Source organism: Rhinatrema bivittatum, chromosome 5 (assembly GCF_901001135.1).
Source record: "Rhinatrema bivittatum chromosome 5, aRhiBiv1.1, whole genome shotgun sequence".
NCBI classification, from domain to species: Eukaryota; Metazoa; Chordata; class Amphibia; order Gymnophiona; family Rhinatrematidae; genus Rhinatrema; species Rhinatrema bivittatum.
The window spans coordinates 340,847,757-340,875,171 of record NC_042619.1 but is presented as its reverse complement, the minus strand read 5'-3'; the positions used below and the strand labels follow the sequence as shown (position 1 = coordinate 340,875,171).

The 27,415-nt window shown below is 46.1% G+C and overlaps 1 protein-coding gene across 1 annotated transcript in view; it reads left to right on the top strand.

The window, feature by feature from the left end:
- LOC115092958 (E3 ubiquitin-protein ligase HERC2-like) overlaps positions 1-27,415 on the top strand; it is a 2,733,734-nt gene that overhangs the window by 1,022,205 nt on the left and 1,684,114 nt on the right. The window contains 1 exon segment of the mRNA XM_029604466.1: positions 7,681-7,911. Within this exon segment, the coding sequence (XP_029460326.1) occupies positions 7,681-7,911 (231 nt within the window).

Here is a 27,415-nt window from a genome sequence, read left to right as displayed (position 1 = left end):
CATGATGAAGTTACCCCTGGCGCCAGAGTCCACCAAGGCAAAAGTGTGGAACTCGCCGCCGGCAAAGGTTAACGCAACTGGTAGCGTTAGAGGAGGTACTGGAGAAGCACGGCCCAGGATGATGCCTCTGCCGGGTCCATGGACTTGGCAATCTGTTATGCTCAGGCTTGTGGACCCTTGGGCCGACGAGGGGATGTACACCTTGCGGAGGATCCGTAGGTTCTCTCGTCGGGTGGCGAGGCAGGACAGAGGAAGAGAGCAGCTGACCCTTGGCACTGAAGACAGAAGCTACTGTGGAGACAGACAAGGAGATGAGCAGATGAGTGGTCGTCACCACTGGTGGTCGGCGGTCCCCCCGGGAGGAGCCCATAGGGACCCGACCGCTGGGACTTAGGTGGACCTAGAGAGGTCAGGGTATCGGTGCAAAGGCCAACTGGAGCTTCGCCCTGGAAGCCCACGGTCCCCCCAGGAGGAGCCCATAGGGACCCGGGCCGCTGGGACTTAGGTGGGCCTTTGGAGACTGTGGTCTTGAAGGAGTCCTAGGTCAAGTGCCAGAGGGTCAACGCTCACCAGTCCGAAGTCGTGTACCAGAGGATCACTGCTTGCCAATCCAAATTCAGGAACCAGAGAATCACCGTAAGCCAATCCGAAGTCAGGAACCGGGAACACCAAGACGAAACTTGGAACCAGAGTCCGAGCACAAGGAACTCACCGAAGCAAAGAGACTAGACAGCGTTGGAGGACATTGTCAAGTTGAGGAATGGTCAGAGGAAGTCTCCTTATATACTTCTGGCCCTGGAGGTAAGAACCAGCTGCAGGCAATTAAAGGGACAAGGTCCCTTTAACTCTGGTGAAGGGGCGTGGCCTCGCGTCCAAGGATGGCGGCGGCCATCTTGGATCCGGGTCGCGGAGGAGAGCAGCAGCGGCCACGCGGGAGGAGCAGGGTCGGCTCCGATCCCGGCGGCCAGCCCGAAGGCCCGCACGGGGGTTCGGAGCTCGGGGCAGGGCAGTCGGCCCCAACGCTGCCCTGGTCATCGGAGGAGGTAGGGGGGCTGCGCCCGCGGATGGCCGCATTCGCGGAACACAACACTTTCCTCTTCCACAATTAAGGTATTGAAGGCTCCATCTAAATTCTGAAAGCAATACATTGGAATATTACATGGTAAATGCTGGCATAGATAAAGAAGGTGTGGTAAAATAACCATTTTGATCAATTAAATCTGTCCTAGTAAAGACAAAAGAAATTGCAGGAGGCAACTGAGCAGCTACCTCAACAGCAGTCATAAACCTTCATGTTGCTGGTGCATAAGGGCCTGGAGTGTGGAAAACATGAGGTTCGTACAACCTATGATGTTTTCGAAATGGCATCGATAGTCTCTGCAGCAGGAATCGGTGCCTGCAGAATGGCATGGCTTTGGGCCTTGGTTTTCCAACCAGAGGCACAGGAAAGACTCACTGACTTGCTGTGTATGGGAGAGAATCTCTTTGGAGATAAGGTGAGGGATATGCAGCCCAGTTGCGGGACCACCATAAGACCCTCCAATAACTATTCACCAGCACTTCAGACCTGCCCTCCTCAGCAAGGAGACTGGCAAGACATGGTCAGAGGAAGTCTTTCTACTGCCAAAGGAAGTTCTATCCTCCGGCCCCTCGCTCCTGTTCTCAAAGGGTGAGCTCATGTGGCCGTCCCAGGCAGCAGAGATCTCCCAAGTCCCAGCTGGTGCCCCAGTCAAATCCTGGTATGGGGTTTTGACTGGATCATAGGGGACATAAGCCAGCCACCTGTACCCAAAATGCTAGATCCCCAGGTCGGAGGTAGGCTACGGTTCTTCGTGGATCAGTGGCCTGGTATAACCTCGTACCAGTGGGTTCTGTCCATCGTCCATCAAGGTTAACAATTAAACCTATTGGGTTTCCCACCAAATTGTCCTCTGTGCCTGTTTTTGGGGGCCAATAGTGAGGTACTGATAAGAGAGCTCTCCACCCTCTTAATGGCCAGAGCGATCAAATCTATTCCTCCAAGGCAAAGAGGGCAGGGATTCTATTCCCGGTACTTCCTTATTCCAAAGAGAATGGGGGAAACAGTCCTATAGACCTGAGGGCTTTGAAGACTTTAGAAAAAGAGAAAAGTTCTAGATCATCTCCCTGTGCACCCTGATTCCCCTCTTGCAAAAAGGGGACTGGCTATGCTCCCTTGATTTGAAGGACATGTACACTCACAACAAGATCTTCCCAAGTCATAGGAAGTATCTCAGATTTGTGGTGGGAAAACAATTCCAGTACAGAGTCCCACATGTCTTCACAAAATGATTGGCTGTGGTGAGAGTGCACCTCTGCAGGCTGGCAGTGCATGTTTTTCCCCTTATTTGGATGATTGGTTGGTGAAGAGTACATTTCAGGCAGGAGCCACTCGGTCCATGCACTTAACTATCTGAGTGTTGAAGTCACTAGGGTTCGTCATAACTACCCAAAGTTCCATCTCAGCCTGTCACCTTCATTGGACTTCATAGGAGCTCTGCTATGCACGGCTCAGGTCAAGGCCTTCCTGCCACGGTCACCTTGATGTCTATAGTGGCGGTGATTCTACAGAGCCAGCAGAGAACAGCTTGCACATGTAGAGGTTGTTGGTGCCATATGGCCAAAACTGTCAATGTTACTTTTTGGCATGTTTGCACATGTGCAGAACCAGTGGACCCTGAGGACGCAGTGGTATTAGGCCACGCAGAGCCTCCAGGATTGCATCTGAATCACCCTTTCTCTCCGGGTCTCTTCATTTTGATGGCGGGTACTCTCAAATTTTGAATGGGAAATATCATTCCAAATTCCCCCTACCCAAATTGTCCTTAACCACGGATGCGTCCATCCTGGGGTGGGGAGCTCATATTGAGGGGTTCTGCACTCAGGGCCTCTGGTCCATCCAGGAAGCACATTGTCAAATCTATTTTCTGGAGCTCCAGGCGATCAGATATGCACTCTGGGCTTTCAAAAATTGGCTGTCTAACAAAGTTGTCCTGATCCAAACAGACAACCAAATAGCTATGTGGTATGTCAAAAAGCAGGGAGGCACGGGATCGTAACTCCTGTGTCATGAAGTGGTCCAGATGTGGTCCTGGGCCCAGTCTTATGAGCTGGTGCTCAGGGCCATGTGGCCGGATCGGAGAATGTGATAGTGGACCGGCTGAGTCATGTCTTCAAACAGCGTGAGTGGTCTCTGGACCTGGGGGTAGTGTACTGAATCTTCCGCCTCTGGGGGAGCGCAGATGTGGGTCTGTTTGCATCTCCCTGCAATGGAAAAGTGACTCCATTCTGCTCTCTGTACAGAACAGACAGCAAACCAGCCTGGGACGCCTTTGCCTACCATTTGAGCAATGGTGTTCTGTACGTGTATCCTCCGATTCACTTAGTGACGAAGACCATCTTGAAGCTTTGCGAGGACAGAGGGACTATGGTTCTCATAGCCTCTCATTGGCCGAGACAGGTCTGGTTTCCACTCCTTCGGGAGTTGTCCATTCAGAAACCAAATATTCTGTGGTCTTTCCCAGAGCTCATCATGCAAGATCGAGGCAGGGTGCAGCATCCTAACCTCCAGGCTTAATTTTGCAATCGCTTGATCTTTCAGAGGGTGTGTCTCGGGTCCTGGTTGCTTTCAGAAAGCCTTCCACTAGAAAGTCCTACAGACTGAAGTGGAGTAGGATTTCCGTATGGTGTAAGCCTAAGACCTTGGATCCGTTCTCCTGCCCCACACAAAAACTGCTTGATTACCTTCTACACCTATCAGAGGCTGGGTGAAAACCAACTCCATTAGAGTTCATCTGAGTGCAGCTGGCACATACCACCATAGTATAGATGGTACGCTCATCTCTGTACAGCCTATAGTTGTACTTTTCATGCTAGGTCTGCTCCAATTGAAGCCTCCCTAAGGCCTCCCACTGTGTGTTGGGACCACAATGTGGTACTAGCTCAGCTGATAAAAGATCCTTTTGAGCCACTGTTCTCCTGTGACCTGACGTACCTGACCTGGAAGGTCATATTTTTGATGGTGGTCACCTCATCTCCCAGGGTCAGCGAGCTCCGGGCATTATCCACCTTATACTGTTTTTATCATGAAAGGGTGGTCTTGTGTATGCACCCTAAGTTCCTGCCTAAGGTGGTGATGGATTTCCATGTTAACCAGTCAATTGTCCTGCCAACATTCTTTCCCAGGCCCCATTCTCACCAAGGCGAACGAGCACTGCACAGTTTGGACTGCAAGAGAGCCTTAGGCTTATATCTGGAGCGGGTAGAAGCCCATAGACATTCCACCCAACTTTTTATTTCGTTTGATAGGAATAGTTTGAGTGTTGCTATTGCCAAACGGACACTATCCAGTTGGCTAGCAAATTGCATCTCCTTCTGCAATGCCAAAGCTGGATTGCATCTAGGAGGTCATGTCAAGGCTCATTCTGTCAGAGATATGGCATCGTTATCCCAGTGCCTGTGGAGGAGATCTACAAGGCTGTACCATGGAGTTCTCTCCAAACATTCACATCTCATTACTGTCTGGGTAGGGATGACTAATGCAACAGTAGATTTGACCAGTCTGTCCTGAGGAATGTCTTCGAGGTGTGGAACCCAACTCTCCATGCCTAGGACACATTGTTTGGGTTCAGGCTGTTTCCTCCTCTGTTAACAACTGTTTGTTGTGCCCGTTGGTACTTGGTCCCCTCTTGTGTTGGGAAGCAACTTGTAGCTAGGGATTCATCCATGTGTGAGGACTACCATCCTACTTGTCCTAGGAGAAATCAGAGTTGCTTACCTAAGAACATAAGAACATGCCATACTGGGTCAGACCAAAGGTCCATCAAGCCCAGCATCCTGTTTCCAACAGTGGCCAATCCAGGCCATAACAACCTGGCAAGTACCCCAAAACTAAGTCTATTCCATGTTACCGTTGCTAGTAATAGCCGTGGTTATTATCTAAGTCAACTTAATTAATAGCAGGTAATGGACTTCTCTTCCAAGAACTTATCCAATCCTTTTTTAATTGAGTTTAATTGTGCATTGAGTGAAAAAGAACTTTCTCCGATTAGTTTTGTATGTGCCACATGCTAACTTCATGGAGTGCCCCCTAGTCTTTCTATTATCCGTTCTAGACCTCTTATGATTTTAAACACCTCTATCATATCCCCCCTCACTCGTCTCTTCTCCAGGCTGAAAAGTCCTAACCTCTTTAGTCTTTCCTCATAGGGGAGTTGTTCCATTCCCCTTATCATTTTGGTAGCCCTTCTCTGTACCTTCTCCATCGCAATTATATATTTTTTGAGATGTGGCGACCATAATTGTACACAGTATTCAAGGTGCGGTCTCACCATGGAGCGATACAGAGGCATTATGACATTTTCCGTTTTATTCACCATTCCCTTTCTAATAATTCCCAACATTCTGTTTGCTTTTTTGACTGCCGCAGCACACTGAGCCGATGATTTCAATGTGTTATCCACTATGGCACCTAGATCTCTTTCTTGGGTTGTAGCACCTAATATGGAACCCAACATTGTGTAATTATAGCATGGGTTATTTTTCCCTATATGCATCACCTTGCACTTATCCACATTAAATTTCATCTGCCATTTTGATGCCCAATTTTCCAACCTCAAAAGGTCTTCCTGCAATTTATCACAATCTGCTTGTGATTTAACTACTCTGAACAATTTTGTATCATCTGCAAATTTGATTACCTCACTAGTCGTATTTCTATCCAGATCATTTATAAATATATTGAAAAGTACGGGTCCCAATACAGATCCCTGAGGCATTCCACTGTTAACTCCCTTCCACTAAGAAAATTGTCCATTTAATCCTACTCTCAGTTTCCTGTCTTTTAGCCAGTTTGTAATTCATGAAAGGACATCGCCACCTATCCCATGACTTTTTATTTTTCCTAGAAGCCTCTCATGAGGAACTTTGTCAAACGCCTTCTGAAAATCCAAGTATACTACATCTACCGGTTCACCTTTATCCACATGTTTATTAACTCCTTCAAAAAAGTGAAGCAGATTTATGAGGCAAGACTTGCCTTGGGTAAAGCCATGCTGACTTTGATCCATTAAACCATGTCTTTCTATATGTTCTGTGATTTTGATGTTTAGAATACTTTCCACTATTTTTCCTGGCACTGAAGTCAGGCTAACCGATCTGTAGTTTCCCAGATTGCCCCTGGAGCCCTTTTTAAATATGGGGATTACATTAGTTATCCTCCAATCTTCAGGTACAATGGATGATTTTAACGACAGGTTACAAATTTTTACTAATAGATCTGAAATTTCATTTTTTAGTTCCTTCAGAACTCTGGGGTGTATACCATCCGGTCCAGGTGATTTACTACTCTTCAGTTTGTCAATCAGGCCTACCACATCTTCTAGGTTCACCGTGATTTGATTCAGTCCATCTGAATCATTACCCATGAAAACCTTCTCCAGTACGGGTACCTCCCCAACATCCTCTTCAGTAAACACCGAAGAAAATAAATCATTTAATCTTTCTGCGATGGCCTTATCTTCTCTAAGTGCCCCTTTAACCCTCGATCATCTAACGGTCCAACTGACACCCTCACAGGCTTTCTGCTTCGGATATATTTTAAAAAGTTTTTACTGTGAGTTTTTGCCACTACTGCCAACTTCTTTTCAAATTCTCTCTTAGCCTGTCTTATCAATGTCTTTCATTTAACTTGCCAACGTTGATACATTATACTATTTTCTTGATGGATCCTTCATCCAATTTTTGAATGAAGATCTGGCTAAAATAGCTTCTTTCACCTCACCTTTTAACCATGCTGGTAATCGTTTTGCCTTCTTTCCACCTTTCTTAATGTGTGGAATACATCTGGATTGTGCTTCTAGGATGGTATTTTTTAACAATGACCATGCCTCTTGCACACTTTTTTTTACTTTTGTAGCTGCTCCTTTCAGTTTTTTTCTATTTTTCTCATTTTATCAAAGTTTCCCTTTTGAAAGTTTAGCATGAGAGCCGTGGTTTTGCTTACTGTCCCTCTTCCAGTCATTAAATCAAATTTGATCATATTTTGATCACTATTATGATCACTATCACCTGTAAAAGATGTTCTCTTGGGGCAGCAGTATGGTAGTCCACATGAAACCCATCTGCCATCCCGCAGAGTTGGGTTTCTCCTTATGTATTTTTTCTTTTATTATAATTTTATGTTATAAGACTAAAGAGGGAACCCCAAGTGAACATGTGGTATAGGGCATGCTGGGCATGCTCAGTGTACCTAGGCAGTTTCAGAAAGCATCTCCTAAGACAGCAGGATGTTAGCCCTCATGAAACCCACCCACTAATCCAGCAGAGAAGGTTTTCTCCTGTTCTTATTTATTTTTTTGTAATTCTGTTTTACGAGACTGCAGAGGGGATCGCACGTGGATGTATGGATTAGGGCATGCTCATTATGCTCAGTCAAAGTTCCAGGAACTTTGACATAAGTTTTCTGTGCCAGGCTCCATTTGATGATGTCACCCATGTGTGGGGACTAACATCCTTCTGTATGCAGCATCTCTTTGTTTATGACTTCCTGCAGAAGTAGTTTTATGCTTTTGTCTCTCTCACGCTAAATAATCCAAGTAGAACATTTTTGTTTTGTTTTTTTTGAATAATATGTGGTATATTTTTGCTTTTTTTTTTAATTAGGTTGCATTTGAAGATTACTTTCCAGATTCTGAGAATCCAGAAGTGGGCAGTTTGATGGCAGTGCTAGCAGTTATTGGTGGCATAGATAGTCGCTTAAGGCTAGGTGGACAAGTACTACATGATGAATTTGGAGAGGGAACTGTGACACGCATCACTCCAAAGGGAAAAATCACTGTACAATTCCATGAAATGCGAGCATGCAGAGTATGTCCTCTAAGTCAGCTAAAACCAGTAAGTGTATTGATATTTTATATTAGCTTGAAAGTCTTGATTTGTTAAGTTTGATGTATGTGGCATATTCAAAATTTAAAAAATAGTGTTTATCTTTTCAAGGATAGACTCTCTATATTTAAATAATACCCCCCAAACACCAAAATGCTGTTGTTAATGAAAATGCATTAAATATAATCCAGGCATCTGAATACTGACCTTGTTGACCATTTAAGTCTGAAGCTGAATTTTATTATGTTAGCCATACGTGTTTCGTAGGCTTCTTCAGGGGTAAGACGTTTTTGCGGTGTATTTATAGTCTGTCCCATTGCAATAAGCCAAAACCTGATCTCAGCTAGCTGTCCCATTGTATTATGCTATAGCATGATCTCAGGTAGCTGAGATCATGCTATAGCGTAATGCAATGGGACAGAAAAACGTCTTACCCCTGAAGAAGCCTACGAAACACGTATCATGTCGGGTCAGGCCGGTGTTGTCAAAAGCTGTCACCACCTAAGCTACATAAACGATAAGTGTCTCATCTCTTAAAATATAAAAAAAGAAAAAATGTAATTTATGGAATGTGGATACCAATGATTAAAATCAAGGTTGATCTAGTCACACAGTCAACAAACTAACTGGTGAATAGTATTTGTGCAAGCTTTGTACATCTGTTGTGAGCATTCTCTGATAATATTGAGAAGCTCAATCGATATATGAGGTACCACATTCTTTTTTAAAACATTTTCACAAAATAATTTTCAGCTTGTGTATATGATGGTGCATTACTGAGTGGCAAGGCACATTGCTTTTAGCTGTCTGCAATGAAAAAGGAGCTGATTCTTCTGAAAGAGGAATTGTCCAGGTTTCAAAGAACCTCCCATTCCTTGCAGCATCCAGAATAACTCTCCCAACTCCCACAGAGAAGTCAGAAACCCAGGAATAAATGGTTAGAGTGGGCTCTGGTCGAACAAGATCTGTGATTCTCAGACATCCAATTACCCCAATTGTGTAGTATCTTTGATATCCACCCCCACTCCCACAGAGAAGTCTGACATCCAGAACTTAGAATCTCAGGAATAAATGGATGACAGTGGGTTCTGGCAGAATAAAACCTGTGATGAAGTCATCCACTCTTCCTGCCGTTACCTTTACATAATGCCTTTTCTGCAAGGGAAAACAAAAAAAAAAGCTCCAGTTATAGAATATAAAGTGATGTATGAAAGGGATGAAGTCACCCAATGAATATAGAAACCCTTTAACATTATCAAATATTTATTTATTTATTTATTTATTTATTAATTAACTTTTATTTACCGACATTCGTGAAGCACATCATGCCGGTTTACAGTGAACTCAGGTGGAAAATACAGTATAACAATTGATAACAATAATAATAAAAAACAAAAACAATTGACAATATAAGAGGATGGGGGGAGAAGGGGACGAAGGCAGAAAGAAAGATGAAGTAAAAAACAACTTAAATAGGAATAGAGGGAGACTATGTACAGATGAGAAATATGTACAAGTATCATTAGCTTAAGTATAGGTACCAGTAACTTAAGTACAGGTTTCATTAACTTAAGAGGGAACTAATGAGGAGTTGAATGTCTGCAGTATTAACTGGGCGACGGAATTCAGTCGGAAAGAGATTATTTAGAGGGAGGACTGGAGGCATAAGGGGGTAAGGGGTAGACTAGAGGGAAGAGGGGGCGGCCAGGGGGCAAAGGGTCGTAGGGAGAATTAGGAGGGAAGAGGGGTAGGTGTGGGTCGGACGGCGGGGGGAGCAGGGGGAGGATGGTCGAGCAGGGAGAGGCTGGGGTGGAGAAGTTTAAGTTTGGTTTGTGTCGGGGTAGGCCTGTCGTAAAAGCCATGTCTTGACTCCTTTCTTGAAATTGTGGAGTGATGTCTCTTGGCGTAGGAGGGTGGGGAGGGAGTTCCAGAGGGTGGGGCCAGCGATGGAGAAAGCTCTCCCTCTGGTATGAGATGAATGTGCTGATTTGAGGGATGGGGTGTGGAGAGTGCCTGTACGGGTTGTTCTTGTGGGGCGGTCAGAGAAGCGGTAATGAGGCATTTCATCGAGCCAGGAGTGGTTGTGTTTATGTAGGGAGCTGTGAAGGATGGTAAGGGTTTTGTATTGTGAGCGGAAGGAGATGGGCAGCCAATGTAGGTCCTTTAGGATGGGGGTGATGTGGTCCCTTTTACGAGTACTGGTTATAATTCTAGCCATGGAATTTTGTAAAATCTGCAGGGGTTTGATGGTGGTGGCAGGGAGTCCTAGTAGCAGGGAGTTACAATAGTCTAGTTTCTTGAGCATGGTGGTCTGTATGACTGTCCGGAAATCGTGTGTGTGGAGGGAGGGGTTTAAGTTTTTTTAGAATGTTTAGTTTATAGAAACCTCCCTTTAGGAGAGCTTTGATGTGGGGTTTAAAGTTTAGATGTTGATCTATGAGGACGCCTAGGTCTCTTACAAACTGGGGCTGAGAGAGGACTGTGGTTGTGTTCTGAGGAATGTTCTGTCGCATGGGGAGAGTAAAACGTTCAGGCTGATTAGATATGACGAGTAATTCTGTTTTGGATGTATTTAGAGCTAGGTGGAGCTCAGATAACGAAGCATTTATAGTGGCGAGGCAAGATTCCCAGCGTTGCAAAGGTTCACTTATGGACCTTTGAAACGGGATGAGAATCTGCACGTCATCTGCATATAGGAAGAATTTCAGGCCTAGGTCGGAGAGGAGGTGGCATAGCGGTAAGAGATAAATATTAAAGAGGGTGGAGGATAGGGATGAGCCTTGGGGGACACCTTGCGTGATAGGTATGTGTGAAGATTCGTGTTTGTCGATTTTTACTAGGTATTCTCTGTGTGTGAGATAGGAGGAGAGCCATGCGAGGGCTGTGCCGGTGATACCTATTTCTGCTAAGCGGGTCATTTGTATTTGATGGTTGACTGTATCATAGGCTGCTGAAATGTCTAGTAGGGCGAGTAAGTATGAATTACCATGGTCCATACCTTTAAGTATGGTATCTGTCATGGCCAGCAATAAGGTTTCAGTACTACGGGCTTTACGGAAACCGAACTGCAGGGGGTGGAGGATATTGTGGTCTTCTAAAAAGTCAGTCAGTTGTTTATTAATTACCCTCTCTAGGACTTTGGTCAGAGAGGCAGCAGAACTAATTTGGGAACTCATTTTCATGGGGACATAAATGCCTTCCAGGATCCTCAGCAAGTAGAAAGGTAAACCAGATAGTTAATACAATTATAGAAGAAAATATGGACTCTGATTTCAATGTTATCCATCTGGAGACCAATGTCCTTGCTAGAAATGTATCCATGCAGTACAGAAAGATTTCCAAAATCTAGTAAAGAATATTAGAAACATGGCAAAGACTATTGCCTTTTGAGAAGTATTATTTGTTTATAGTAAGTGCAAGGAAAGGTTACACCATATAGATAATTTCAGTGTGTAGCCAGATGGATTCAGGACCAGTGGGTTATGTGTTCCCCTGCTAGCAGTTGGGAGACGGAGTCAGGTTTCAAAGCTGACGTCACCCTAGATATACCCCTGCAACGACCTCAGCTCTTCAATATCCCTCCGTCTACGTAGCAGATGTGGACGCTATCCCCACACTAGTACGGTGTTAGCACAATTGCAGCACTTTGAAGAGAGAGCGGTGTTAAGCGGAGTGCTGCAAGGATCGGTGTTGGGACTGGTCCTGTTCAATATCTTTTTGCGGATGATACTAAAATCTGCAACAGAGTGGACATGCCTGAAGGAGTGGAGAGAATGAGACTGGATTTAAGGAAGCTGAAAGAGTGGTCGAAGGTATGGCAGCTGAGATTCAATGCCAAGAACTGCAGAGTCATGCATATGGGGTGTGGAAATCCGAAAGAACTGTATTTGATGGGGGATTAAGGGCTGATGTGCATGGAGCTAGGAGAGAGACCTTGGGGTGATAGTGTCTAACGATCTAAAGTCAGTGAAACAATGTGACAAGGCGATAGCTAAAGCCAGAAAAATGCTGGGCTGCATAGAAAGAGTGATGATCCCCAGTTCTGGAGACCGTATCTCCAAAGGGACAATTGATTACGTCTGATTGTAGTGCAAATCAAAGTAGCATCCTGTCATTGCCATCTAGCAATCCTTTCAGCACAGTAAAACTGAAACAATCCTGATGCCTGTCCCAGGTGATCGTGAAAGCAGTTGGGAAGAAAGACACATGTTCGATATTAGGAATGGAGACAGCAGCTCAAATCTCAGTGTGCCGGTATCTTCCATTGAGGACATGGAGATATATTGCTGACATATTGGTTCCACGAGTCCAGCATTTGTCCAGACCTAGCGAGAGTGACTCATAAGAACATGTCATGCTAGGTCAGACCAAGGGTCCATCAAGCCCAGAATCCTGTTTCCAACAGTGTCCAATCCAGGCCATAACAACCTGGCAAGTACCCAAAAACCAAGTCTATTTCATGCTACTGTTGCTAGTAATAGCAGTGGCTATTTTCTAAGTCAACTTAATTAATAGCAGGTAATGGACGTCTCCAAGAGCTTATCCAATCCTTTTTTAAACATAGCTACACTAACTGCACTAACCACATCCTCTGGCAACAAATTCCAGAGTTTAATTGTTCGTTGAGTGAAAAAGAACTTTCTCTGATTAGTTTTAAATGTGCCACATGCTATCTTCATGGAGTGCCCCCTAGTCTTTCTATTATCCGAAAGAGTAAATAACTGATTCATATTAACCCGTTCTAGACCTCTCATGATTTTAAACACCTCTTTCATATCCCCCCTCAGCCGTCTCTTCTCCAAGCTGAAAAGTCCTAACTTCTTTAGTCTTTCCTCATAGGGGAGCTGTTCCATTCCCTTTATCATTTTGGTCACCCTTCTCTGTACCTTCTCCATTGCAACTATATCTTTTTTGAGATGCGGCGACCAGAATTGTACACAGTATTCAATGTGCAGTGTCACCATGGAGTGATACAGAGGCATTATGACATTTTCCGTTTTATTCACCATTCCCTTTCTAATAATTCCCAACATTCTGTTTGCATTTTTGAGTGCCGCAGCACTCTGAACTGATGAGTTCAATGTGTTATCCACTATGACGCCTAGATCTGTTTCTTGGGTGGTAGCTCCTAATATGGAACCTGACATTGTGTAACTATAGCATGGGTTATTTTTCCCTATATGCATCACCTTGCACTTATCCGCATTAAATTTCATCTGCCATTTGGATGCCCAATTTTCCAGTCTCAGAAGGTCTTCCTGCAATTTATCACAATCTGCTTGTGATTTAACTACTCTGAACAATTTTGTATCATCTGCAAATTTGATTACCTCATTCATCGTATTTCTTTCCAGAACATTTATAAATATATTGGAAAGTACAGGTTCCAATACAGATCCCTGAGGCACTCCACTGCCCACTCCCTTCCACTGAGAAAATTGTCATTTAATCCTACTCTGTTTCCTGTCTTTTAGCCAGTTTGTAATCCACGAAAGGACCTTGTCACCTATCCCATGACTTTTTACTTTTTCTAGAAGCCTCTCATGAGGAACTTTGTCAAACGCCTTCTGAAAATCCAAATATACTACATCTACCAGTTCACCTTTATCTACATGTTTATTAACTCCTTCAAAATAGTGAAGCAGATTTGTGAGGCAAGACTTGGGTAAAGCCATGCTGACTTTGTTCCATTAAACAATATTTTGATTTTGACTTTGTTCCATTAAACAAATATTTTGATATTTAGAACACTTTCCACTATTTTTCCTGGCACTGAAGTCTGTAGTTTTCCGGATCGCTCAGGGCAATCTTTCTTGTCCACCAACAAGTGTCCGCAGCGAAAGAGTATTTTCCATGACAGGATACTTCATAAGTCTATACCTCTCTAAGTTGTCACTACATCTGATGTAAAAGCTAGTATTTCCTAAAATTAAGCTGACTTTGCTTGGCTTTCCAGATTTGCTTTGCCAAGTAGCAAGACGAATGAAAGGAACTTAAAGGACCTGTAGCTGGCTGCTTGTCTGCCTACCGTGCCTCATAACAGCAAAGGGTCCTATATGCTGCATCCAGTGACTGAGTGACTGCATCTGAATGCTGTCTTCCCAACACTGCCAGGAGGGCCACACATCAGCAACCACACTGCTGCTGTGTCTCCCTGTCCAGAAGAGTTAATCCAAGGGTCACACTACTGCAAACACACTGCTGCTGCCTCTCTGACCTGAAAAACTAGTCCAAGGGCCACAACACAGAAATGCTGAGTACTGCTGTGTCCCCAACACAACCAGTGGGGCCATATTTCTACAAACACATTGCTACTGCTGCCAGGCTGGAAAAGCCAGAACCAGGGCTGGAACACTGGAATGCTGAGTCTTGCTGTGTTCCAAACACTGCAAGTTGGGCCACACACCTCCTTTTTCCTCCTGTCATGTCTCCAAAAACATCACAGGGACCAACATGCACTGACACAATCTGCTTGCTTTGCCCTATTAGTGCCTACCTTCACTGGGGTCTGACCAAATCTGTTACCTCCTGACTTGTTCCCATCTACAAAACTGGGGCCTATCACACCCTACTGTCTCTTGAACTGACCTCATGATGAAAATGGGGTCTAACTCAACTCACTTCTTCCTGACTTGTCCCCATCCATAAAATTGGGGCCTGTCACACACTGCTGCCTCCTGACTTGTCCAGAAAACTGGCTCTGACTTAGCTTACTTCCTGCTAACATATTCCCAACATCTACATTGGGGCTTTAATCCTCTTCTTTCTTTCTGACACATCCCCTTCAACAATGGGGTCTGACTCAGCTTATTTCTTCTCAACAGCTTTTATGCTCCTGCTTCCTACTGACATGTCCCCAAGAACAACACTGGGCTTCAATCCTCCTGCTTTCTTCTGACACAAACCCAACAATAACACTGGGGCTTCAAACCCCTTACTTCCTCCTGATAAGTCCCCTTCAATAACAGTGGGATCTGAGTCAGCTTACGTCCTCCTGACATGACCCCAGCAACATTACTGGGGCTTCAATCCTCCTGCTTCCTCCAGACACATCCCCAACAAAATCCCTGGGGCTTCAAACCTCCTGCTTCTGTTATGATTTGTAGATAGTGGATCCCCAAATAACCCCCAGCCTTACCTAGCCGTGGTCGTCCCTGGATTCTGCAGCAAGGACAGCCGCTCAGTACTGTGTCACCACAGTACCGCGAAGGCGGGGTCCTGTTCCAACTCCGGTCCACGGGCAGCCAGCAGGCAGACAGGTCCGGTAGGCACTCCGGGTCAGAGGGCAGGCAGCAGGCAGGCAAGCCCAGTAGACAATCCGGGTCGAAGGCAGGCAGCAGGTAGGCAGGTCCAGTAGGCAGTCCGGGTCAGAAGGCAGGCGGCAGGCAGACAGGACCAGAAGGCAATCCGGGTCAGAAGGCAGGCGGCAGGCAGACAGGTCCAGTAGGCAATCCAGGTCAGAAGGCAGGCAAGTCCAGGCACTCCGGGTCAGAAGGCAGGCAGCAGGCAGACAGGACCAGAAGGCAATCCGGGTCAGAAGGCAGGCAGGCAGGTCCAGAAGGCAATCCGGGTCAGAAGTCAGGCAAAAGGCAGCAAACGCAACTGAGCACCAGCACAGCAAGCCTGTAGCAGAGGCAATGCTGTGCTGGACTCAGCTCTTTAAATAATAGTTTTTCGCACGCAAACGCGTTGATCCCCGGGAGGGCATCTGACGTCGGCTGGTGGGCGGAGCTTGCGTGCGAGTCGCGTCGGCCCACGCTGCCGCCGGCAGTTTCCGATGTTCGGCGGTGAGGACCCTCCCCGCTCGGCGCCGCGAGGTAACAGTTTCTTCCTGACACATACCCAAAAACAACACTGGTGCTTCAGTTTTCCTGTTTCCTCCTACCACATTCACAACAATTAGACTGGGGGTTCAAACCTCCTGCTTCCTTCTGATAAGTTCCCTTCAACAACAATGGGGTCTGATTTAGCTTACTTCCTCCTTATTTGTCCCAAACAACAATTCTGGGGCTTCAATCCTCCTGCTTACTCCTAATATGTGCCTCAATAACAATAGCACTGGGACCTGAAATTATAGAGGTCTGACAGCACATTTAGTAACAGCCTTTTCACTTCCATACCCCAACATCAACAGCATATAAGCTCTGGCAGCACATCCTGCAGCAGCCTTATACTACCATACCCCAAAACAATAGCATATACAGTCTGGCAGCACATCCTGCAGCAGTCTTACACTGTCATTCACTTCACACAGTCTGAGGTGTTTGATACATCCTTTGTCCTCCTGCCATGTTCCAAGCACCAGTACAGGGTCAAGACTCTACGGAGTTCCTCTGAGGAAGAGGAAAGCCTTTTCCCCAAATACCTCTTTCGACGCATGACTCCATTCAGTTCTGCTGCCTCCTTTTTTCTAAATGCCACCTGCGAGACATGATTTTTCTGAATTCCCCTGCCTGTTTCACTCCAAACAGTTGTTGAGGCGAAGCAGTCAGGGGAGGTCAGTGAAGTCATGCTTCAGTTATGGTGTTTGCTAAACACCACTAGGGTGTGAATCCACTGAAGAATGTTATTCATCAGCCATTCTTACTACAACCCTAACCACTGTGGCCTTTCAGTTACAGCTATGGCATGCCATATTACAAATTTACCATATAGGCCTTTCAGTTACAGCTATGGCATGCAATTTTCAAAACACAAACACTATTGCCTGACACAGCTGCAACATGCCATGTTCCAACCCTAACTACTGAGGCTTGACACAGCTGCGGCATGCCATATTGCAACCATAATCACTGTGTCCTGAAATTTTCAGCTGCAGCTGATATTTTTTATTCATTTGTATAGACAACGAGTGTGTGTCAGTTGGAACTGAATGAGTTTAGGTAGTTTGAGTGAGGTAGATTGTGACTAACATCTTTTGCAAACTGGAAATTAAAAAAATAAATAATAAGTTTAGATTCCTTCACATTTGTAAGTATTTCTATATTGGGATCTTGTATTTATAACTTCAGTTGTTTTTTTATATTTCAACCCTAACCACTATGGCCTGGCACTTTTAGCTACGGCATGCCATTTTCAAATCATAACTACTGTGGCCTGACATTTCCAGCTGCAGCATGCCTTACTCCACTATATCTACTCAGGCCTGATGTATCCTGCATAAGCCTGTCTTGCTGCAGCTATGACCTCCATGGTCTGACACGTCCAAATGCAACATTCCATGTTCTACCATATCCATTCACACCTGAAGTATCCTACATAAGCCAAACTCACCAAATCGTTATACCACCTAGTGTATAGTGGCCCATGTATAAATTCAACGCTGCTCCTTCCACAAAACAGCTTGCGAAATGCCTTCTCATTGCAACGAGACAACTTCCAGAACAATAAAGTGAAGATCTGCTAATAAATGGTGGTGCAAAACCAGTGATCTAAAAAGTCATGTTTTCTAGCATTCCTTATGCAACTCAGATATTTATTTTGATCTTCATCTTCCATTTGGTGTGAACTATATACAGGGCATAAATGACATGTGTTGTATTACAGGTAGTCATGTATTTAAGCTGGTGGTTCTCACTGGGTGTGAGAAACATGTAGTTTCCAAACTGTAATCACCATCACTACATGCACCACATTTTTATATCCAACATAATTGCCTGTTCTTATTTTCTATTCCGGGCAGCCATACCATATGATACTAAATAATCACGGAGATTCCTACCCCACGAAAAGCATATCAAGGAAACATTTGAAAAGCTGAATGTTCCTTTAGCAGATGCCAATGTGTCAAGGCACTTATTTTAATGGCGTATGCATTTCTTAAATAAAGAAAGGACAGACTCCAAAGGACAAGTACAATCCTTCTCATAGAGCAACAATAACCTAGTCTGGGGATACCTCCGATCAAGAATCCGCAAAAACATGTCTTGAGCAGCTATCTAACAGGGTCATTCATCAAAATGCGTTATGACGTTAACACACGCGACGATGGTGTAACACGTGTGTTAAAGCCAATAACATGCAATAATTGTGGTACCGCATGATGCAAATGCAAATTTTTGAAAGGGATAGGATTGGGGAGAGTTTTGGGTAGGATTAATGAAAATGAGGGGCATTATCGCACTGTGCGATAGCGTAACACATGCTATTGCACGTTTTTAATACCAGAAATAACTACACCTTTTTTCCTGGCGTTGAGCTGTGTGATATGCCCGAAACAGCCATAACTCAATTTGCGAAAGGCCGTAACACAATTTGCGCTAAAGATAGCAAGAGAGGGAGAGAGGAGGGGAGTGGAGGAAAGAAAGCCTCGTGGGAGGCCTTCACAGTATTCAACTATTGAATTCACTATATGAGTGCCAGCTAATAACTCAAGGTGAGGTTTTGGTGGTGATTTAAGGTTTTGGGACCAGTTTGACATGCAGAGTATGACCTTAGAACAGCACAGTACACCTCGGTGAAGATTTGAAGTCATTTTGAGTGAGGAAAATTTTGAGTGAGGAAAGTCTCACAACGATGAGATTTCTGAGACATTCCTCACTCCAAATGGCTTCAAATCTTCACCGAAGTGTACTGTGCTGTTCATACGTCTCACTCTACATGTCAAACTGGCTTAAAAAATCCTAAACCACCACCAAAACCTCACCTCGAGTTATTAGCTGGCCCTCCTATAGTGATATGAATAGTTGACTACTATGAAGGTCTTATAAAAGTCAGTCTCTCTCAAAATGCCTGTTTGGGCACTTTGCAGCTTTCAAAGTGAAAATCTCATGGGTGCGATAAATTTAACACGCATTGCGATAAAATACCTATGCGAAATGCTAAAATAGCACATGGCGTGGTATATCTAAAATTATACCCCTATATGCCCCTTTTCCTTATTGCGGGCGTTATTCTTGCAAAATGTATAGCATTTTGATGAATATAGGCCTAAAGCCCCTCTTTACTAGAGCATATGCAAAAATTGACCTACCGAAATATTGTCACAATAGGTTTTTAGTTTAACAACTTTGATACTGCAGTAGCTTATTGCAGTGGCAAGTTTTTTTTAAAAGATAAGAACATAAGCTATACCATACTGGGTCTGACTAAGGGTCCATCAAGCCCAGTATCCTGTTACCTACAGTGGCCATCCAAGTCACAGGTACCTGGAAGTAGCCAAACATTAAATAGATTCCATGCTTCTAATGCTGGCAACAAGCAGTGGCAATTCCCTGTTGATTAATATCAGTTTATGGACTTCTCCATGAACTTATCCAAACCTTTTTTGTTTAATTGAATTTTTTATAATTAAGGTACAATTCACAGCAAATAACAATACAGAGAATGGTCCTCAGACCTATGTATGAGATTCATTATCTGTGAATATTATCAACACACAGAAGGAGAAATAGGTAAAAAGAGAATAAGAAGAGGATACTAAGGTTCAAGAAGCAGCCTATTAACATAGAAATTATAAATCTATACTTAAAGATTATGTCAACTCCTCACCATTTTTACTCAATTTACCAGCTCAATAGTAGGTTTTTTGGGTTACGCATCCAGATAGGATCTCAACTGGCTAGGTTGGTTAATAGCATACCTTTTCCCCTGAAATACCATAACACATTGCCAGGGGAATCTCAATATGAATTTGGGCCCTTTTTGTTGGGCTTCCCCCCTCATTGACAAAAATTCCTTCCTTCTGATTTGTGTCTCACGTGAGATATCTGGAAAAATCCTTATATTCAGGCCATAGAACTTAACATTCTGATTTCTGAAATACAGTCTTAATAATCTTCTGAAATACAGTCTTCTGAAATACAGTCTTAATAATTTTCCTTCCTATCTTTCAGATAGGAAGGAAAATTGAACAATCAGGGTAGCTCTCGTGCTTATATTTGTCTCAAAGGACTTTTCTAATAAATCAGATAGGTTCAGCTCAGGGCTATTCCCTGTTGATTAATATCAGTTTATGGACTTCTCCATGAACTTATCCAAACCTTTTTTAAACTCAACTGCACTAACTGCCTTAACCATATCATCCTGAAATGAATTCCAGAGTTTAATTGTGCGTTGCGTGATAAATAATTCTCTCTGATTGGTTTTAAATGTGCTACTTGCTAACTTCATGGAGTACCCCCTAGTCCTTGTATTATCCAAAAGAGTAAATAACCGATTCACATTTACCCATTCAAATCCTTTCATAATTTTGTAGACCTCTATCATATTCCTCTATCATATTCCTCCTAACCACTTTAACCTTTCCTCATAAGAAAGCCATTCCATACCATATATCATTTTGGTTAACCTTCTCTGCATTTTCTCCAGTGCAACTATATCTATATCTATATGAGATGTAGTGACCAGAACGCAGTATTCAAGGTGCGGCCTTACCATGGAGCAATACAGAGGCATTAGGACATCCTCCATTTTATTTGCATTTCCTTACTAATAATTCCTATCATTGTTTGCTTTTTTGACCGCACAGCACCTGAGCTTGATGATTTTGATGTAATATCTACTATGATGCCCAGAACTATTTCTTGGGTGGCAATTCCTACTATGGAACCTAACATCAGAGCATGGGTTATTTCTCCCTCTATGCATCACCTTGCATTTGTACATATTATATTTCATCTGCCATATGAATGCCCAATAATGCAGTCTCTCAAGGTCCTCCTGTGTTTTATCACAATCTGCTTGTGATTTAACTACTCTGAATAATTATCTGCAAATTTGATCAACTCACTAATTGTACCCCTTTCAAAATCATTTATAAATATATTAAAAAAGCACTGGTTTAAGTACAGATCCCTGTGGCACTCGACTGTTTATCTTTTCCACTGTGAAAACAGACCATTTAATCCTTATCTCTGTTTCCTTTTAACCAATTTGCAATCCATCAAAAAACATCACCACCTTTCTCATTAGGTTTTAGCTTTCTTAGAAGCCTATAATGAGACTTTGTCAAACGCCTTGTGAAAATCCAAATACACATGTCTATCAGTTCACCTTTATCCACATGTTTATTCACCCTTCCAAAAAAATGTAACAGATTCATGGATGCAAGTGTTGCGGTCTCCACCGCTTCCCCTCTACCCGCTCTGCACGGCGCTTACCTACAGTGGTGGAAATGCCGCTCTCGCGGCCCTGCTGACCCTTCAGGACGTCCGCCATTGCCGGCTCAGCTTTCTGCCGCCACGCGCGCGCGTGAGGACGCGCACTATGGACGTACGGCCACCGGAAGTCAGGCCCCGCCCGGGTTAATGACGCCACGCCCCAAGCCCGATTTAACCGGCGTTCGGTTTCCATCTCATTGCCTTGCAACGAGGGTCGCTACTGGATAGTAGTTCTTAGTTGCGCTTCACTTGTTCCACGTTCCTGATTTGACTTCTGCTAGTTCCTGACTCCGCTTCTGGCTGCCGCCTGCCATTGACTTCAGTCTGTTCCTGACTCCGCTTCTGCCTGCTGCCTGCCATTGACCTCAGCCTGTTCCTGACTCCGCTTCTGCCTGCCGCCTGCCATTGACCTCAGCCTGTTCCTGACTCCGCTTCTGCCTGCCGCCTGCCATTGACCTCAGCCTGTTCCTGACTCCGCTTCTTCCTGCCGCCTGCCAACGACTCCAGCCTGTTCCTGACTCCGCTTCTGCTCGCCGCAGGCCTCCGACCTTGCTTGTGTCTGGTTCCTGCTCACAGCTTGCTCCAGCTCACAGCACGCTACAGACTCCGTTCCTGCTCACAGCTTGCTCCAGCTCACAGCACGCTACAGACTCCGTTCCTGCTCACAGCTTGCTCCAGTACACAGCACGCTAAGGACTCTGTATCTGCTCACCTTCTGCTCCAGCACCGCTGGACCCCACTAGCCCCAGTCTACTGGACTACCGTACCTTACTCTCTGCCCAGGCCTTCAGCTACTTTAGAGACTTACACTGTGCTCCTAAGTCCCAAGGATCTAGGACCCTACGGGCTCCTCCTGGGGGGTTCCTGGTTCCTGGGTGAAGACCTCTGCCTGTGGCTCCGCCTCCCGACCTGCCCTATCTTGGGTTAGTTCGGCCCAAGGGTTCACTCCTGGTCTGCAGCTTCCTGGACTGCAACAGCAAGACTTTCCTTGGGTAAAACAATATTGACTGTGTCCCATTAAAACATGTCTGTCCATATGTTCTGTGATTTTATTTTTTTATAATAGTTTCCACGATTTTTCCTGGCACTGAAGTCAGGCTCACCAGTCTAAAGTTTTCCAGATCACTTCTGGAGCTTTTTAAAATATCGGGGTTACATTGGCTACCTCCCAGTCTTCAGGTACAATGGATGATTTTAATTATGGGTTACAAATTACTTGTAATAGGTCTGAAATTTCATTTTTGAGTTCTTTAAGCACCATGCGTGTATACCATCTGATCCAGGTGATTTTCTACTCTTCAGTTTGCAGGTTCACTGTGATTTGATTCAGTTCATTTAAATCATCACCCTTGAAAACTGTCTCCTGAATGGATATCTCACCAATATTCCCCCAATGCAAAGAATTCATTTTGCCTTTCCATGATGGCCTTATCTTCTCTAAGTGACCCTTTAACCCCTCGATCAACTAATAGTCCAACCAATACTGATACTAAAACCATCTGTTAAAGAAATCAAAATATCTAAAAGGAGATGATTTGATAACTTGTATATAATGTGAAATGTAATTCCCTGTACATACCAGGATCAGTCCAGACGGTGGGTTATGTCCCCCGTTCAGCAGATGGAGTCAGACAAAGCTTCGGAGGATGTTGCCATAATAACCAGTACACCCTCCAAAGATCCTCAGTATCTTTCTGACTCCAGCAGATGCGAGTAGAGGAACCTGGTGCTTCCCCTGGTTGGAGGATAATCCCTCAGTCTTAAGAATTTCTCACTTTACTTTCTTGAGGTTGGATCAAGTTGTTGGAAAAAAAAAAAAAAAGGTTTCTTCAAGTTAGTGACAGGAAAGTTTATTCCTGGTAAGAGTATTTCTGTGGCTTGCAAGAAGCACTGCTTGCTCACCTCTTCTTCGCCCTCCCTTCTCCCCTGCGGGGTAAGTGCTTTATTTGTGCTCTTCTTGTCAATTTTTCTCCCGCTTTCGATTGCAGGTATTAGCCTCAGGACTCGCAGGGTGGTGGTTGCTGGTGGCGCCAGCCTCTCCCCCCCCCCCCCCCACCCCGCCGCGTCCCCCTCCAGCGGCACCGAGACGCGCATTCCCCAGGGCCGCTGCAGCAGAGAGGCAGATTCCTCTGCTGCCTAGTTAAGGGACAGGGTGGTAGCGGAGGCGTTTCCCGCTCCCCATGGCTTTGATTTTTGATCGGCCCTCAGTGGATCTCACCTTCCTCTCCCCCGTTCGCCCCGAGCATGCCGCGGCTGTCCCGCTGCTTGGCGTGCTGTGAATCGGGGCTCCGCTGTCCCGCAAAGGTCTTTGCGTCCAGTGCCTTCCTGGTGGGGAGGGCACCTCCGGTCCGCCCGATAAATTCTCCTCGCGTGCTTCTGCGCGCCTTAGGCAGCAGGGGCTGGTCCTGCCTCTGCTTTCAGCGGGAACGGCGGCCATTTTAGAAACAGAGGACAGCGTGCAGCACCTATCGGGAGATGAAGGAGATGGTTTCCCCAACTTGCCTCCACCGATTTTGTCGCCGATTCCCGGGGGACGCCTCCCAGCGTTTTCGCCAGATTTTATTGTGCTCATGCACAATGCCTACCTGCAGCATATCGAACAGCCCAGGGCTCCCTCGCTAGGACAGCTGCCAACTAAGGTCCCCCAGCTATCGGAGACACGGGGGGGCAGCACTTAGCGGGGGGGGGCCCAGGGACCCCCCTTGGAGCACCCAGGCTACACTTTGCCGCCCCCCCCCCCCCCCGGCAGGAGAGGCTGGCTCGCACCCGGATATGGGGGGAGATCTGCCGTCACCCCAGGGGGATGACCCACTTCTGGCGGCACAACTGGAAGGAGATGACCCGAGGGTCCTCCGCATCTTTCACAGAGAAGAGCTTGATGATCTCATTTTTCACATCCTGCAGGAACTGGACCTTGAAACCCCGCCTCCCCCCACCCAGACCCTCTAGGACCCGCCGGCCCTGTTGTCGCCTCAACTTGTAAAAAGGGGGATCCGGTCTTTGCCGAGCTGCGTCTATTGTCCCGGGCTTTTCCTACCCATTCCACCTTTCTCCAGCTATTGGCCAGGGAATGGGAGGCTCCTGAGGCCTCACTCAAGGTTGGGCGGGCGATGGAAAAGCTCTATCCCCTCCCTGAGGATTTCCTAGAGCTCCTAAAGGTTTCAAAGGTGGTCTCAGCAGTGTCGGCGGTGACCAAAAGGATGACAATCCCGGTCACGGGCGGCACGACCCTGAGGGATCTTCAAGATAGAAAGCTGGAAGTCTACCTCAAGAGGGCCTTTGAGGTCTCTGCTCTGGGAGTCCGCGCTGCCATTTGTAGTTCTCTACACAGAGGGCAAGACTTCGTTGGGTTCAGCAACTTCTCACCTCCCAGGAACTCCCGCCGGAGGAAGCGACTCAGGCGGACCGCCTGGAGGCCGTCATTGCCTACGGAGCGGAAGCTCTTTATATTCTGCTCCTCGTCCTGGTGAGGTCCATGGTCTCCGTGGTTCCGGCAAGGTGCCTTCTTTGGCTTCGCAACTGGTCGGCGGATTCCTCCTCCAAATCCAGCCTGGGATCTCTTCCGTTCAAGGGCAAGTTCCTCTTCGGGGACGACCTCGACCAAATCATCAAGTCTTTAGGGGAAAACGCAGTCCATCGTCTGCCCGAGGACCGTCAGCGTTCCACCAGATCTTTTAATTCCTTCAGAAGTCGACCCCTGCACACAACGCCGCTATCGCGGCTCAAGACAGCCTGTGCCCCGGACACCCTCTTCCAGATCCCAGTCGTGGCCCCGTTCCTTTTGAGGCCACAGAACATCTCGGGAGGGGACGACTCCGGAGGCCTCGTCCAAGTCCCCTCAATGATGCCAGACTCACCCACTCCTCGACCCCCCAGATTGAAGGGCGACTATCTCTCTTCTATGAGGAGTGGGTTCACATCACTTTGGACCAGTGAGTACTGGACGTTTTAAGGAGCGGTTACGCATTGGAGTTTGCTTGCGTTCTAAGAGACAGGTTTGTCTTATCGCCCTGCGGATCCAGTCCCAAGCGGCTAGCAGTACAACAGACCCTGGACAGATTACTGGCCCTTGGGGCCATCTTGCCCATCCCCTCCGGAGAGGTGGGCTCGGGCCATTATTCAATCTACTTCGTGGTACCCTAAAAGGACGGTGCTTTTCAGCCAATCTTGGATCTCAAGAAAGTCAGCAAGTCCCTCCGGGTCCTCCACTTTCGGATGGAGACCCTGCGCTCAGTGATTGCGGCAGTTCGTCAGGGAGAGTTCCTCGCCTCTCTTGATTTGACAGAGGCCTATCTCCACATTCCCATCAGCACGGCCCATCAGAGGTTCCTTCGCTTCAAGGTCCTGAACCAGTACTTCTAGTTCCAGGCTCTTCCCTTCGGCCTAACAACTGCCCCGCGGACATTCACAAAGATCATGGTGGTGGTGGCCGCTGCGCTTCGACGGGAGGGAGTCCTGGTTCATCACTACTTGGACAACTGGCTTATCAGGGCAAAGACCTTCTCCCTGGGGCAGGCGGCGGTCACCCGGGTCGTCCAACTACTCCAGTCTCTTGGCTGGGCCGTGAACTTCGCCAAGAGCAGCCTCACCCCTTCGCAGTCCTTGGACTTCTTGGGGGCACGTTTCGACACAGTTCAGGGCAAGGTCTTCCTACGTCTGGACAAGGCGCAATTGCTACGAGAGCAGATCCAGTGCTTCGCCGCACTTCCCATGCCCACATCCTGGGATTACCTACAGATCTTGGGTTCCATGGCTTCTACTATCAATCTTGTACCATGGGCTTTCACGCACCTGCGTCCCTTACAAGGGGCACTGCTCTCTCGCTGGAAACCGGTCTCGCAGGACTACCAACTCATCCTCCCGCTCCCTCAGCTGGCCAGATCTAGCTTGAACTGGTGGCTGGATCCAAGGAATCTTGCACAAGGCACTCCTCTCGAGATCCCGGATTGGGTGGTGGTCACCACCAACGCCAGCCTGACCGGCTGGGGGGCGGTTTGCCAACGGAACTCGGCACAGGGACAGTGGACAAAGACACAAGCAACCTGGCCGATAAATCGTCTGGAAACAAGAGCGGTACGTCTGGCGCTCATACACTTCCTGCCCCTCGTGCTCAACCGAGCAGTACGGATCCTGTCGGACAACGCGACCACAGTAGCTTACATCAACCTACAGGGCGGAACGAGGAGTCAACACGTGTCTCTCGAAACAGCACGACTGATGTCGTGGGCAGAGAGGTAACTCACGCGCCTGGCAGCCTCCCACATCGCAGGCATAGACAACATTCAGGCGGACTACTTAAGTCGACAGAGTCTGGACCCCGGGAAGTGGTCCCTCTCTGACAAGGCGATGCAACTCCTCATTCGTCGTTGGGGGACACCCCGTCTGGATCTCATGGCGACGTTCCACAACGCCAAGATACCACGGTTCTTCAGCCTCAGGCGAGAACACGGCGCAGAAGGCATAGACGCTCTGGTTCTCCCATGGCCGGATCATCTTCTGCTGAACAGTTTTCCCCCGTGGCTCCTTGTGGGCAAGGTATTATTTATTTATTTATTTATTTAAATCTTTTCTATACCGTTGTTAAGAAGGATCTGTCACAACGGTTTACAATAGGGCACATAAATAAGGATGCTGAGATATATTAATTTACACAGGTGCCGTAATGATTCGGTACATAGTTTTCTCAATGATATAATTGGTTTGTGATACAATACTGTCCAGGAATTATCAGTTTAAAAACAATTCTAACTTTATAAGTGTCAACTTCTCTTCTGGTGAAGAACGAGAAGGTAGAGTAAAAACAGATAGAACTATAGCTACACGCCTTATTTGTTCATATCTCACTTCGCCTGCCTCACTGTTTCCCCTTCTCTGTTTGGTAGGCTTGCTTGAATAGCCAGGTTTTTAAGCCTTTTCTGAAGGTTTTGTTGTCTTTTTGCAACCTTAACTCTAGTGGCATGGTGTTCTACAGTGTGGGTCCTGCCAAGGATAGTGCTCTCTCTCTCACTTGAGTTAGTCTTGCTGTCTTAATTGATGGGATCGTAAGAAGTGCTTTATTCGCTGATCTTAGGTTTCTGTTTGGTACGTGTACGCGGAGGGCTGTGTTAAGCCATTCCGCTTTTTCGTTATGTATTAATTTATGTAAGATGCAAAGTGTTTTGTATTGTATTGTCTGCTCGACAGGTAACCAGTGTAACTCGGCTAGGGTTTCGGTGATGTGGTCTCTCTTGTTTTTACCGGTCAAAATTCTTGCAGCAGTGTTTTGTAAAATTTGTAGTGGTCTGAGTGAGGTGTATGGTAAGCCTAGTAGTAGCGCATTACAGTAGTCGGTGCTTGCAAAAATCAATGCTTTAAGGACTGAACGAAAGTTCTTTGACGTTAGAAGTGGTTTGAGTCTTCTGAGTACCATAAGT